Raw genomic sequence first — 16,298 nt, 5'->3', positions numbered from 1 at the left:
GCAGTGAGGGCAAGGCAAACAAAGGTGGAGATTAATCTCACTGAAGTGAATCCCAAACCTGTGAACTATATTAGACACTATTTATCCAGGGAATACCCTTGCTATATTTGCTTCTGTTTTTCAGAATGGATTCTGGGCCATAGCAGAGAGTGAGCTCGTTTAAGATGTTCTCTCTTGTCACATCTGCTAAGTATGTAACCCAAAGAAAAGAAATCTCAACATACCCTTCATCTGAAATGCAGAATGCAGAAGAGGTGGTAGGCAAAGGTAACAAACGTATAATGATTGCCATAGCTGCCAAGTTTTCACTTTTCTCGCGAGGAAGCCTATTCAGCATAAGGGAAAATCCCTGTAAAAAAGGGATAACTTGGCAGCTATGAATGATTGCACTCTAATTGATAGTGTTGTCAGAATGGCAAATCTACAACTTTGTCAGCTTCACAGGTGAAAAGTCTGGAGAAGAGATCCTGATCTTAGTTTGTATCTGGTAAAAGTGGCAGAAAATACAGGCTGGGAGGAAATGCTTAAAACTTCTCATCATATTCATAAGAGTGCCTGGGAGAAACTAAGATGTTGCAAAAACATTTCCCTGAATATTGACCCATAAATAATAGAGGGTATTTCATCTTTCTAGTTGGATCAGATTGACTGTGAACTACTATGAGATTTCAGGGGGGGGGGTTGCTTCTCATTTGCTGGTTAGGAGATGAGAGGAAAGTCTGCTGCAATTAGGCAGGAAGGAGAAGAGACTTATTTATTTCTAGACATTACCCTGTAAAAACACACAATGAAAATAAACTTGGCAGAGTGAAAGTGAAGTCTGGCAAACCAGCAGTGTTTGGGCACAGTCATGCCAACATCTAAAGTCCCTTTGACTTCAGTTTATTTAGTCAGCTTATTTTATCTAAATTTTAAATCAGATATCAAATACAAAACAAAAAGACAAGACAAAACAATATGCTGGAAATAAAACATGTAAAAATATAGCAATGTTAAAACAAGCAGAATGTAGCTCTGGTTGTCTACCACAATCACCACCAAGAATAAATAAAGTCACAAGATAGTGACAGGGGTGTGGAGATGATAGATTGAGATCTACTGATTAGATTTGTAGATAATTTGCAATCATTTCTGACTGTCGGTTGTTTAACAGTGCTTGTCTTTTGCACCCAGACCTAGTAGTGGGGTCGGAGAGCTGAAAATAATGCCAATATATTTCACATCTGGCAAGCTATGTGCCCCTTTGAATTCAGATAGTACATGGGTTGACAAGTCTAAAAAACTGGGACAAAAGCAATGTATTTAGCATTAACTCTGAAAGTGTATACTTGATTCTGGCCAAACTAAGCCTTCTGGAGCAAAATATACATCAAGAGGCTCTCTGTCTCATATACCCTCCAATATACAGATAGTACATACAGTAGCAACAGATTCCTTCCCCTTCTTTGGAGTATTTGATGTGGGATGGATCTGATCTCATTCCCATTCACACACACACACACACACACACACACACACACACACAGAGGGAGAGGGAGAGGGAGAGGGAGAGGGAGAGGGAGAGAGAGAGAGAGAGAGAGAGAGAGAGAGAGAGAGAGAGAGAGAGAGAGAGCTTTGCCATAGGACTTGTCTGCTATTTTCCTTGTGAGATTTTGGTAGGAGAGTTACCAACACACTTGACATTGATCACAAAATATAAATGCCACTCAAGCTATGTGTTTTTAAGCCTATAACTCACATAAACGGATTGGCCATGAAACAAAATGTGGCATGTCAAGTTATATCTAGTAAGTACCAGGATGCAGGTGGCACTGTGGGTTAAACCACAGAGCCTAGGGCTTGCTGATCAGAAGGTCGGCGGTTCGAATCCCCGCGACGGGGTGAGCTCCCGTTTGCTCAGTCCCAGCTCCTGCCAACCTAGCAGTTCGAAAGCACGTCAAAATGCAAGTAGATACCATAAATAGGTACCGCTACAGCGGGAAGGTAAACAGCGTTTCCGTGTGCTGCTCTGGTTCACCAGAAGTGGCTTTGTCATGCTGGCCACATGACCTGGAAGCTGTACGCCGGCTCCCTCGGCTAATAAAGCGAGATGAGCACCGCAACCCCAGAGTCGGTCACAACTGGACCTAATGGTCAGGGGTCCCTTTACCGGTACTGAAGCATCACAAATATGGCCTGAACTAACAACCCAGGTAAATTAAACATAGTGTTCTCAATTGGGGGGCTTTGTCAGATGTTTGCTATGTGGGAAGTGCCATTATGGATTGGGAGAGAACAGGTGGACTGGAAGTCAGAAACAGTGATGTCAATCAGGCTTTTGTTCCAGCAAAATGGACACTGACATCTTTTTTTCCTTCCCATTCAATTCTATTGCTGCTTGATAGGCAGAAGTACTGCTTTTTGTTGTTGTTGTTGTTAGAAGCTTTTACTTAATACAACATATTTGCTCATGTAAATCCTTCCTCCTCACACCATCTTTCCCCCCACCCAGAGCCTAAATATTGATAAATCCCCATTGTTGCATCAAACTGTATAATGTGCTTACCAGATGCTAAAAACACTTACAATTTGGTGGAAAATATTTTTTTGGCAGACAGCAACATTTTGATATCATCATCAGTTTCTTTTCATTCTTGTCCAAGTGCAGAAAATGAATTTCAGACCAAGCAGAAACTGAATAAAAACTCAGGGTCATATCTCCCTGTTCCTTAGGGAATAGTCTTATTTCTTCCTTTTCTACTCTCTTTCCTATATTATGGAGAAACTTGTATTTCAGATAGACATATGGCCTGTATTCTCAGTGACTGTAAATTGTGTCCCCACTTGGCATGCGGCACACTCTGCTCTCCATGAGCACTATAGACGACTATTATTTAACATTTACTATTCATGAGCTGTACAGAATGAAGACATGATATGTTCTCTGCTGGGAAAGTTATAGATCAAAGGACACCATCCTTCACCACATTTTATATATAATGAATTGGGGGGGGGGGTTGAATGAGATCTGTATAAGATCTTGCATAGCCCCCATTCATTTCCATGGGATTTATACATGATTTATTGGTACACTGTACTCAAATTAAGGTGGGGAAGGGGAAGTCTGAAAAAGATGTACATTTTCTGTGCTGTGGATGTGTACAGAAGAAAAAAAGTATAATGAAGGCATCTCCAAACTTCGGCCCTCCAGATGTTTCGGACTACAATTCCCATATTCCCCAACCACTAGTCCTGTTAGCTAGGGATCATGGGAGTTGTAGACCAAAACATCTGGAGGGCCGCAGTTTGGGGATACCTGGTATAATGCATGGTACAGTCAAGTACAGTGGAACCTCGGTTTATGAACACCTCGGTTTACGAATTTTCGGTTTACGAACGCCGCGGACCCATCTGGAACGGATTAATTCACTTTCCATTACTTTCAATGGGAAAGTTCGCTTCAGTTTATGAACGCATCAGTTTATGAACAGACTTCCAGAACCAATTACACCCATGCTTCGGGTTAAGTACGCTTCAGGTTGAGTACTCCGCGGACCTGTCTGGAACAGATTAATCCACTTTCCATTACTTTCAATGGGAAAGTTCACTTCAGTTTATGAACACTTCAGTTTATGAACAGACTTCTGGAACCAATTGTGTTCATAAACCGAGGTACCACTGTATACGTCTGGTCTATCTGCCTATCTGCCTATCTGCCTATATGCCTATATGCAACAGGTTACATAGGTCAAGAAGCAAGTATGGGTACAGAAATTCTAAAATAGGAAGGAGTAGGATGTGCTTTTTGGTTTTTAGTAAACATATAGCATTCTGGGTTGCCCTAGGTCCTGTTTACATGTTACTCTCAAGTAGGGCATATCCATGTTCACTCTGGGAAAGGGTTATGCTTTTATCCCTTGTCCACACCATTGGGTCTTCTTCCTGCAACAAGAATATGTGCACACAGTTGTTTGCAGAGAAATTCACATGCACAACCAATTACTTGCATGCTGAGGTTGCACAAGTTTTCATGGAGCCCTCACATTCAAACAGGTGTTCATGCATCAAAATTTATCGGCAGACAACCACACACAACACACAGTGGTTGCAGCGAGAAAACCTGATAGTGGAGTTAAAGGCTGCAGATCATATTTGCCACCTGTCTGGAATATTTCACTTAAGTCAGTACTTAGGGAAGGAGTGGGGAACCTATGACCATCCCAATATTGTTGGATTCCAAACCCCATCAGTCCTAGCAACCAGGACCAATGCACAAAAATAATGGGAGTTGTAGTCCAGGAACATCTGGAGATTTGCATGTTCCCCACTCCTGATTCAGCACACCTAGAAGGAAGTTCATAGAAGTCAAGTTCCCCATTTCTTCCTCCCCGTACAGCCCCCTGTGCCCCCGCAAAGCTTATCCAGAGGGTATTGGGGGGTGTCTATCTGATTCTGGGTGGTCCTGTCCTCCCACAGCAGTATCCCTGGGTCCCATCCCACATTTTTAAGGAGGGACTCCTCGTTATCTGTAGAGGTTTTCTGGGGCAACCAGGTGGCTAATAGTGGAGGGAGTGAAGAGGAAATATCTCTCCATGAAATTCCTTCTGTACACATATCTAAGGATCCAAGAAATATACTGTTATTACCTCCTCTTTCCTGACCTAATTGGCAATTCTGCCAAACCAAACTTTGATACCTCCACAGTTTAAATATTCATTAATGTATAAAATCAAATGAATGTAGTAGGGGGGAATCCAAACACTTAAAATAGTACCAAGAGATTTGTCACACAGCACAGAAGCTATCAATATCTTTCACTAGCTACCTAGGAACTTATTTATTTATTTCTCATGGAAACCACTGATAGCGATAAAACCTTCAGATATCCATCTAGAGGAGAAACAGTCATTTACAATGTACTAAGATTAACATCCCGGCAATTAGTTTTCCTGTGGTGTCCCTTTACAATCATCATTAAACATGTTCAGGGAAAAGTATCTTCAATCAATGCTCTTTTCTCAAATGCTTCTTTTTTCTTAAATATAGTGGCAGTTTGGTTCTTCTTTCTCAATGCTGCCTCATCCTAAATGCTATGTATACAAGCTAGAACTTCATCTAGCACTACTTTTGCCCCAAATGTATATGAATCTCTGACTCGGGTATCAGCCCTACCATAAGCAGCAGCACCCCCAAACACTCAAACTGCTGGGCTGGATCAGGCTATCTAATTTAACAGTGGTCAGTAAGAGAACCCTAGCAAATTGACAAGCGTGATATATACTGGAGATAACATCCCTTGTTGTTCATCCCCGTTATTCAATACTGAAAACTAAACAAGACGACTGCATTGTAAGCTGTCATGGTTCTTATACATTGATAGATCTAAACAAAATAAATAAATTCCTTCCAGCAGCACCTTAGAGACCTGGCATTGATAGATCTTTCCCCAAAGATAAGAACCAGTGTACACACTATCAGGGCCGGCCCTAAGGCAAGGCTGGGTGGCGCAATTCACCAGGGCACCGGGCCGCCAGGGGGACGCCACGCTGTGGCGCCCGCCAGACAGCCGTGCTGGAAAACGGGGCAGGGGGGTGCCGGAGGGATCTTCGCACCACGGCGCCAGGGCACCAGATATGCTTAAGATGGCCCTGTACACTATACCTGCTGCCATATGGAAAATGCATAAAATAGCACACTCACAAGCATATTTAATCAGAAGTATGTCCTACAGGGTTCAATAGATCCTACTCTCTAAGTAGGTGTGGGATTCCAGCCTTAATCACTTAGCCACAGGAGGATTGTCATCAAAACAAAACAAAACAAGGTGAGCCATGCAATGGCTAGACAAGTGGTGGGACCAATTTTCTTCAGATCAACACAAATGATTTGCAGTAGCATAGAGGCACTTTTGTGGTAGTGGTGAGCCATTGAATATGACAGACACCTTGCCACATGGTGCAGCTTTTCTACAAAGAAGTCATTTCCAGCTTAGCATCCTCTAGATGTTATGAACCACAATTTTTGATGGATGATTGGACCATCATACTTCCATTTTACTATATAGCGGCCTTTCCCAACCCAGTCCCTTCCAGATTTGGGGCCCACAATTCTTGTCAGCCCTAGCCAGCATGGAACATCTGGAAGGCACAGGGTTGGGGAAGGCTACAGTAGAGTAAATGGATAAAGCCTCCAAGGGGCTATTACCAGGTTGGGCAGAAACTCTTAGAAAGTTTTTAAAAACATACTGGTAGCTCTATCATGAGGCCCAATGAGGCATTTGCCTCGGGCAGCATGTGAAGAGGGTGACAAATTTGTTGCTACAGGCTCTTTGCTTGTTTGCCTTCCTGTCCCCTTCAGCCACCAAGCTACTGCCATCCACCAAGGTGGTTTTTTGTTTTGTTTTGTTTTGTTTTGTATTTTTAATATTTTGTTGGAAGCTGCCCAGAGTAGCTGGGGAAACCCAGCCAGATGGGTGGGGTATAAATAACAAATTAATTTTTTTTTTAAAAAAAGTAAATGTATACGGTTCTCTGGAATCATTTCCTGCTCTCCAGTATGAGCCTCACTTGCTCATCCCTTCTTGTTAAATGCTTTGCTACTGCTAACATGGCAACAATACTGGCCATGTCTCAGTCTCTGGCTCTCCTTCCCCACTGCCTCACTCAGGGCTGGGGGATCCTTCGAGCAAAGCATTATGGGTAAGGTAGCCCAGAAGATGGCCTGCACTGTCAGTTTTCTCACCATGGTTAGAAATCCTTTTTTTAAAAAAAAAAGTTTGAAAAGTTAAAGTTACTACAGTAGCTTTTGACAAGTTTTTGTAATAATGAAAAAAGAATAGCTAGTCACTTGCTGGTCATCTTGTCTAGAATGCCTGCCCTTCCTCATAGTGCAAAGGGGTGGGGCAGATGCTGAGATATGGCCAGCGCTGCCTCTGTGTCAGAAACAGCAACACAGTTAAGTGGTAAGCCAGGGAGAGAGGACAAAGAAGGGGGAGAGATGCCCGCCTCAGGTAGCACAATATCTCATGAGACCACTGGACCACATTCCAAAGGACCCACCCATCAGTCACTCAGAATGATGAAAAATAAAGTTCTGGGCCAGCTAGAATCAAGCTCTGCAGCAACTCCATTAAAATATATATGCTTCCCTTGTTATATACACCTGTCCTCCAGAATTAAACGACTATATTTTTGACATGTTTTATTTCAGTTTTTCCTTTGGAATTTTGATAGACTGTTTTAGGCTGTTAGAGCCATCAGATTGTCTCCCACGGTATCATCTGTTTGTTTCCCCCCCCCCCCTCTGTTTATTAGGAGTTGTTCTTCTATTCCCCACTGCTATCTAGTTTATTTTTTTCATTTATTTTAATATGTGTCCCAAAACATAATGTTTAGTGAGGTGTGTTAAGAAAATGACTGATGGATGCACTCTGAGGGCACACTTTATGACCTAGTTTGTACACTATAGTTTATGGGCAAATTAAAAGAAAAACGCATTCTGTCAGTTGTACCTTTTGCAGAAACTCATAAATGAAGGGCAAGGCAGCAAAAGACAAGGTATACATATATTTCTCTCGGTTCAGTCTCAAGAAAAAACAACAACACCTCACCAAGCTCTAAGACTATGTTTGCCGACTGTAAACTTAGTGACATAGAGGCAATTTCTCAGATGGAATCATTTCCCCATCAAAGACTAGCAATGGGGAGACCATCTGGATCCAATACAAAATTAATAATAAAAAGTGATTAATTTAACAACAGCCAGATGGTTAGAACTAGTTGCAATTTCCAGGCTGGGGGGTGGAGGGTGGGGACCTTCTTCACACCATTCTCCCTCATGGACAACGTCCTAGGGGGAACTAGCCACTTGGGATGGGGGGAAAAATCTATTCAGTTCACATTTAAAGCCAAATTTACCAAATTTGCACTTTCCATAAGAATATGAGAACTGAAAAAATAGCCATCCATCAAAATCTGCACTTGTCTGCGATGCATACCAGGGGGGGGGGATGCACATGAAAATGAATCAATTAGTGAAAAGAAACAATGCACTATATTAAGGGAAATTAGAGTTGGAAGGGGTTCTGAGGGTCATTTAGTCCAACCCCCTGCAATGCAGGAATCTCAACTAGATTATACATGACTGATGGCCATACAGTCTCTGCTTAAAAACCTCCAATGAAGGAGAGCCCATCACCTCTGGTGGGAGTCAGTTCCACTGTCAAACAACTCTTACTGTCAGAAAATTCTTCCTGGTGTTTAATCAGAATCTCCTTTTGTGCCACTTGAACCCAATGGAGCAGGAGAAAACAAGCTTGCTCCATGCTCCATGTGACAGCCCTTTAGATATGTGAAGATGGCTATCATATCTCCTGAAGATGGCTATCATATCTCCTCTCAGTCTCCTCTTTTCCAGGCTAAACATACTCAACTCCCTCAGCCTTTCCTCATAAGGCTTGGTTTCCAGACACTTTTAGGTTGCCCCCCCCCCCCGCCACCCGCACATGTTCCAGCTTGTCAAAATTCTTCTTAAATTGTGGTGCGGCAGATATTTCTGTGCATGTATATTAAATCCAGAGCAGCTGACATCCATGTGAGCCATTTCCCATAGTCCTCAATGTACTACATGCATGCATGGGCACTTTCAGGGCTTCACCTGAAAGCCATTGTGATTACCCCATACTGCATTTTCTGGGCATCTTCATGCACATTAAAAATCCCAAGACAACATCCATTCATTAGCCTCACTTAGAAGATTAATTACAATGACCTACTTCTGTTTAATCGTGCTAGATTCCATGCAGTCAATTGCACATTGAGATTAATGTTATCTCCCCCCAATGCCCAATGCTTTGTTTGGACTATTACATTTTAAGTTATTTATTTCTTGATGGCTTCAGCAGATTGTGTAGGGTTCAGTTTACCTTGCTCTCTACAGCTAAGAAGAATAACAATGTAGCAAACTGTTAACAGAAACCTGGAAAACTGAGATTGAAACAGTAATGAGGGACAGTTCTAATGGGCAACATTTACCCATCACATTAGCCAGTCATTAAAAGGTTCTCTCTATACTTGGAGAACTACCATTTGTTATTTCTCCCCCGCCCCCTTTTGCATACCTTTCTCTCTGACAAACACCAGTTTACATAGGTGAGCAATTCCTCTGTCAACCTTGATTTATAAATGCATCTATTTTAAAGGTGCTTATTCCCACTCGGAAGCCTGGTGGATTCACAAAGCCAACTTTGCCCATCACGGACAGCTATCCAAGTAGCTTGTTCTCTGTCATAAGGGATGTTCATTGTTCAAGTTATAAAACCTTGGACAGTGTCTATCATGGAAAACTAGTTTACATTTTAAATAGCCACATAAGTACAAGAGCTCATGTGTTGAGGTAATTCATCTCTTAGAATGCAGTGAGTTCACCTGCTGCACATATGGGAAGGGAAGCGGAGAGATAATAAAATGAAGGTTTATCCTTTTAGGTGGAAGAACCCAGCTCGTTCAATGTATATCCCAGACCATAAACCGGATCTAGATGTAGAGATTGTGTTCTTAGCTCAGGATGCCTGAGATCAGTGCCTTGAGCTGGACGTCTAACAAACCAGTATTATTTCCCTTGAACAGGCACATCTGTCAATCATAGTGAGAGGAGCCAATGTTGCATAAGATTGTGCAAAAAAATCATTAATTTCTCTGTTTACTTGGCTTTTTAAAATTACCCTATTCTCCTTGTTGAGAAATGATTTCCTAGGTTTGGTTTCTTAGAAACATAATTACAATTCTTTGCCATTTTGTCAGACATCTTGTGTATTTTGAGCTTTGAAATGACAACTTGGAAGGGAGTTAGACAAAAGTATAAACAGTTGCCTCTTCTGAGGGAATAAAGTCCATCAACTTTCAAAACAATATGTGCAGTGTGGTTCTCTTGCAAGGGCAGACTTCATCATTTTGGGGTGGTTAAAATAGAAATCACTTAACCTTAACCTTCCCTTGTGTTCCGTGTGCAGTGAGTCTGAAAACAGGTGAAACGACAGACATTCCCCTTGGTAAACAGGCAATAATAGATTAGCAATGAGCAGAGCAACTGGGAGCTTATTTGAGCTACAATAAAGCTTAGTTGATTGGAGAAAAAAAGTACCAGGCCTCAAGAGGGGAGGGGAGAGAAAACCTTAATTAAAAATTAATTTAATAATACTGGACAGCAAGAATTTGAGATAATGAAATCACAGGTACCCAAAAACTGAAGAGAGAGAATGGACCTTAGAGCAAGAAAACTACAACAAAGAGAAGGGAAGAAAAACAACTGGAAAGGGATACAAAGCAACAGACAGGCATACATGCAGCTGGAAGGGGTGGGTGGGGACTCCGAGAAGCGTTTGTGCAAACTTTAAAGAAAAAAAAGAATAATCAAAGTGGATGTTGCTTGTTGGAAAGAAGAAAGGAAATAGAATAAAGGGAACAAATAAATCACATGGAAAGCCCTAAAACTGAACAGGGGGAATGTGAAATGCCCCAGTACTAAAGGCCTGCAGAATAGCAACCAAATTAACACAAACCATGAAGAAAAGAAAAGAAAAAGTGTAGGATGAAAACACATTGATTGAAGTATTGATTTTAAATTGCTTGTTTGGAAACAGAAAGGGATTGGGAAGGATGCCAATAGTGCATTGGTCTTCTAAACATCCTTGTCTCCCAGGCAGATCTCACATGGCCTTGTGATAACCAAATGTTTTGTGCTTTTTTAAACATCCCTCCCCCAATCACTGTGTTTGAACTTCCCTGGTGGAAAAATTCACAGTGATTAAAATCTAGACTGTCAAAATGAAAGATCTCAGCTACGTCTCCATCCACTCCCCACTGGAGCTCAGGGCACTTCCCTAGTCAGCTAGCAAAGTTCTCATTTCAAAGGGCAGCAAAGCATTAGCCTTGGTATGAAGTACAGTAGAAACTAAGCTGAAAATCTAAGTATGAGCCACCTCAGGTTTAAATATCTTCAGGAAAAACTACTTTGTCTGTCCCATCAATATGTCCCATCTGACAGAAGCTCAAAAGAGAGTTTTCTTGGTGGCTGTTCCCAGGTTCTGGGACATCTTATCAAGGGAGGCCCAGCAAGCTTCATCTCTGGTGACCTCCTGCCAACAGGCAACAACATTTTTATTTAGGCAAGCCTTTGGCTCATGATTTGGAAGCATGCTGAAATTGGTTTATAAAAACAAAATTATTTTTATGATACTTTACTTAACCCAACAACTTATTTTCATTAGTTTTTAAATGAGCACAATTTCAAAGAAAGACCATGGGGGCAGCTTCTCTATGAGTGGTTCCATGTATAAAAACCAAAGATGAGCACAGAAGTTACAATAAAAACACAATGCTGAACTATAGTGCACTACCACTGAATTCTGGCTACTGTCAATATCTGCCACTGCGCAGTCTTCAGAGTAAGTCTTTAGAAGCCCTGGCTTCCAAATGGGTTGTGATGCCTTCCCAACCCTTTGCACAACATGCACAGAGGGGATCAGGCCTTACCTTTCCACTTCTGCCTCCTCCTATGTCTTCTCTAGGGAATGCTTGACGAATTCAATCTTTGTAAATTGCAATACAAACTAACTTAATCTTGCCCCTGGTAGTGACCATCTGCTAACAGAGATTTGTGTCCATTTCCAGTTTGTGTCCATTTTGCATGTGTTCAGTCATAATTCCACCCTGTTTCTTCATTAATGTGATTTTTTAAAATATATATATTTATATTTGAATACAAATTTTAATATTTATTTTATCACAAAATGCACATGTAAATAATATTTTATCTAAATGTAGCTTCTCCTAAAATATGCATTTTTGCTGTATTGGGTTGTATTTCTAATGCATTATATCTGATCTGTGCATTAGTCTAGGACGTGTAAATTAGGCCAGTACATTTGTGAACCAAACTAAATTCTCCTCTGTTCTTATGTACCGCTAAAATGATCGGTTATTTTATAATTTGAGATTAAATACCACAATTTCACATACTTAGTACTTAACCCCAGTCACCATAAATATCTGCAAGACTATGCATCATGTTTGAAAGCGGCTACCATTATCCCAGTCCAAAAGAAAACAGCAATTAACTGCCTAAATGACTATAGACCCATTGCATTAATATCTGTAGTGATGAAATGCTTCGAGAGATTGGTCCTTCTACATCTTAGAACATGTTTTTCACCGGTCCTTGATAAACAGTTCACCTACAGGAGAAATAGGTCAACAGATGATGCCATTGCTACAGCTTTTCACCTTGCAGCGAGTCATCTGGGGAGACCAGTGAATTATGTCAGAATGCTGTTTATTGATTATAGCTCAGCTTTCAATATCATCCTTCCGGACATTCTCATCGGAAAGTTAAGAGACCTGGACCTTTCTTCTAACATCTGTGATTAGATTAAAGACTTTCTGGGAGATCAGACACAAAGAGTGAGGATTGGACCTGTTACATCTTCCTCCCTGAAGCTCAGCACTGGCACTCCACAGGGATGCGTGCTAAGTCCATACCTGCATTTGTTGTATACATATGATTGCATTTCATCTGACCCATCTACTGCAATTATTAAGTTTGCTGATGACACCACAATGGGTTTAATTACAGGCGGAGACGAATCTGCGTACAGTGGGGAGGTTCAAAATGTATCCACATGGTGCTCAGAGGACAATCTGCACCTAAACATTGGCAAGACAAAGGAGATGGTGTTGGACTTTCGGAGGAAGAGAGGGGAGCTAGCCCCATTGTATGTCAGGGGGAGCTGTGTGGAGAGAGTATCTTCCTTTAAATACCTGGGAGTCCATCTTAGTGAAGACCTAACTTGGAAGGTCAATACAGTCCAGGTGGTTAGGAAGGCCCAATAGAGACTTCATTTCCTTAGGCTCTCAAGGTTGGACAGCAGCTGATGATTTCCTTTTATCGATAGAAAGTGTTCTCTCATACTGCATTATGGTGTGGTATGCTGGTTTGACAGCCATGGACAGAGAGTCCCTACGGAGGGTGGTGAAGACAGCACACGATATCGTGGGCTGTCCCCTGAGTCCGCTAGATGTTATCGCGGGAGACCGTTGCCTCAGAAGAGCGAGGAACATTCTCAGGGATGACTCACACCCTGGCCAGCTATAGAAGTATTTTAAGCTGCACCAACAGGTTAAAGAACAGTTTTAACCCATGGGCCATAAGGCTGCTGAATGGAAGACAGCAACATTGCAGCTGACGTTCAGGGCTGGTGGTCGTACGACAGCACCCAGAGTGAAACAAGGACTGGGAGATTGCGGGGGGTGGGGTGGGGTGGGGGGCTTGTTTAATCTCACTGTAAACAAGTGGTACAGTGATATTAAAGTATGTATGTATGTATGTATGTATGTATGTATGTATGTATGTATGTATGTATTTATGATGCTTCAGAATTCAACCTGTGGAAATGGGCAAGAGGCCTGTGGCAAGAAACATTTCCTCAAATGACTTTAAACCCATGGCCTGTAGGAAGTACCATGTCACCAACAAAAACAACAACACCCCTGCAGATACTAACCTTCTGATCCTGACTATAGGCCAGAATCCAATCCTCCTGCTTGGGATGGAAGAGCATGCTATGGATGTAGAAGTTCAGACGGTATTTTTGATAGGTGGCGCCTTCATCAGAACTGATCAACAGGCTGCTCTCAATCTCAGGGTCAGTAAGCAACATAATCTGTAAGGATCAAGCAGAGGAATACTGGAGTTTAGGATGAGGATAGGCAAAGAAATAGCTAAAACCTCTAAAGCTCTAGGAATTTTTTTTTTTCATGAAAGGTTATTCGTTTTAGTGAGCTCCGTGGCTGTGCAAAGCAACACAAGCAAAGCAAACAAGTTGATACAAAGCAAAGGTGACCTTCTCAAAGGCAAAGAGATTTTATAACTAAACATCCTACTTATCAGAACTTCTCCAAATACTTTTGTAATCCGGTCTACTCTAAGTTCTTCACTGTGTTCAGCATTGCTACAGTTCATTGTAATTTTGGTAGTGAATGGGATAGGACAGATATGGCCTATAACTGTATTTTGAGCAGGAGCTCAACAGTTTTGCATTACAGAAAACGCTGCTCAGTTTTTTGTTTGATTTCTACTGAACCTCCCAATTCTTTCCGAAAGTGAATTCAGGCATCGACTGAGTAAAATACTATGCCACTGAAAAAATGAAACTTTGAGGTCACTAACGTAGTGTGACTAATTTAGAGACTGAGCAGTGTCAACTGGAAAAGCAAAGGTTAACTTCTCTTCCTCTGAGATTTCACTTATTCATTAATACACGAGCAGCACAAGAAAGAGAGGGCTGTCATCGTCATGCCAAACGCATTGCTCAAAACTCCATAATGAGGGTAAAAGTGAGGGCTGAGAAGTGTCTTAAAGTGGTAAATAAATAATTAATATACAGTATATATATAGCAGAAATTGGAAACCCTGAATGCAGACATCAATGTTTTTGGGGGCGATTTCATGGTAGTCCAACATACACTATCACCATGGATAAAGGTTAAGGGACCCCTGACCATTAGGTCCAGTCGTGACCGACTCTGGGGTTGCAGCGCTCATCTCACATTATTGGCCGAGGGAGCCGGCGTACAGCTTCCAGGTCATGTGGCCAGCATGACTAAACCGCTTCTGGTGAACCAGAGCAGCGCATGGAAATGCCATTTACCTTCCCGCTGTAGCAGTACCTATTTATCTACTTGCACTTTGACGTGCTTTCAAACTGCTAGGTTGGCAGGAGCTGGGACCGAGCAATGGGAGCTCACCCTGTTGCGGGGGTTCGAACCGCCGACCTTCTGATCGGCAAGCCCGAGGCTCTGTGGTTTAACCCACAGTGCCACCCACGTCCCTATGGATAGCTGCTTGCATTTCCAGAGTGATTCCTAGTAACATAGGCTAACTGTGTCACCATCAACTACTTGACATGCGTACTGTCTTTCTCTAGAACAAAACTGGTTGCATTCTCAAATGCAGGAACTTTTGCACAAACCTGGACATCATTCTAAAACACCCAAGTCAACTTGCTAAGTGAAAAGTATTTCACTCTCAACACTTGAAACCCTGGAACACAAACAAAAGTTTCTCCTCCTTCACTGTAGAATATTGCCATTGCATTGTTTCTTGTCTTTCCCCTGGCCAAGTGGTATTAATGTTTCCCAAATCTCATTCCTCACTCACAGAAAGAAGACAGGATTCAGATTGGATCAAATGAATCCCATCAATGAGAAAGCTGTAACTGGTCATTTAAAATGGAGAGACTGGCTTGATCTGCAGGACTGAGAGTCGGTATATAGAGGGCACTGGAGTCTCAGTCTTCCATGCAATGTCTCTCCAGAGCTGTGTACACATCAGGGTGCAAATGCACACACTGTTTGCACATATCTGACCCATATGATTTTATGCTGGATTTCCCCTCCTCACAAATCAGGAAGATCCAAATTCAACAAGGCAAAAGCATAGACAGCTGCTTGGGTGAGGATACTATGTGGATGATGTGAAAAAACATGCACAGATGGGATATGCAAAATCTACATTAAACTGCTGTGTGTGTATACCCCATGTCCTTTCTGTCTTTCATCCATGTTCCTCTTCTATGTCCCTCTGTGCTTTGAAACTGGTCATGCCAGCCCATCTCATCACTGAATTCTGCTTTTAGGAATCCGGATCAACAAATGATATGTATTTTAATCTGACTGGTGTCATTTCATAGAGCTAACAATACAAAGACATGGACCAGAATCCACAGAGGTGAGATGCATACATGGGGCAGAAATGCACACGCAACCAGAACTGCAGCACTTCTTTCTGGCAAAGTAGCAACTTCCTTTCCAAATGAACAACAGATTGTCTCTTTGGCAGTGGGAGCTACTATGGCACCAACATAAAGCCTTGGCTATGCATGCTCTCTGCTCTCCTGCATGCAGATATCAGTTCTTTGGATTCTGGCCACAGTTCATTGTGCCAGTGGACATGCCTGCAAATATGCAATGCACTGAAACAACTCTACATATCTGGCTTCCCTAGGCAGAAACAGCATGAATGGTGCACAAAAAGCTCCATAATCAAGATGCACCCATTGGCACAGATATTAAATAGACATATATCAGCATGACTTCTTGTTGGATGATATATCAGCAGTGCCAATATTCAAAAAAATGAACAGACAGATGGTTGAGTAATTCCATTACCCAAAACAAAATTAAAACCGATGCATATTAGCTGTTCGCTCAGCCCACCCTCCCAAGTAATTAGCATATTCATCTGCCTATTTTACACTTCTTTTG

At 41.9% G+C, this 16,298-nt stretch overlaps 1 protein-coding gene and 1 long non-coding RNA gene across 4 annotated transcripts in view; one reads left to right on the top strand and one right to left on the bottom strand.

Moving 5' to 3' along the window:
* SORCS1 (sortilin related VPS10 domain containing receptor 1) overlaps positions 1-16,298 on the bottom strand; it is a 359,672-nt gene that overhangs the window by 108,628 nt on the left and 234,746 nt on the right. For all 3 annotated transcript variants that reach the window (XR_009557597.2, XM_035132751.3, XM_088670638.1), the window contains exon 4: positions 13,538-13,696. Coding sequence is in view for 2 of the 3 variants with exons in the window: in XM_035132751.3 (XP_034988642.3) it covers positions 13,538-13,696 (159 nt within the window). In the remaining variant the exon portion in view is untranslated. The remainder of the gene's footprint in view (positions 1-13,537; positions 13,697-16,298) is intronic.
* On the top strand, positions 145-15,332 carry LOC118093506 (uncharacterized). Its single transcript, XR_015950237.1, has 3 exons — positions 145-267; positions 13,557-13,678; positions 15,195-15,332. It is a non-coding gene; the product is annotated as an uncharacterized LOC118093506 (long non-coding RNA).

The sequence above is a fragment of the Zootoca vivipara genome, chromosome 5 (assembly GCF_965207765.1).
Source record: "Zootoca vivipara chromosome 5, rZooViv2.hap1.1, whole genome shotgun sequence".
Taxonomy (NCBI): Eukaryota; Metazoa; Chordata; class Lepidosauria; order Squamata; family Lacertidae; genus Zootoca; species Zootoca vivipara.
This window is presented reverse-complemented; position numbering and strand designations above follow the sequence as displayed.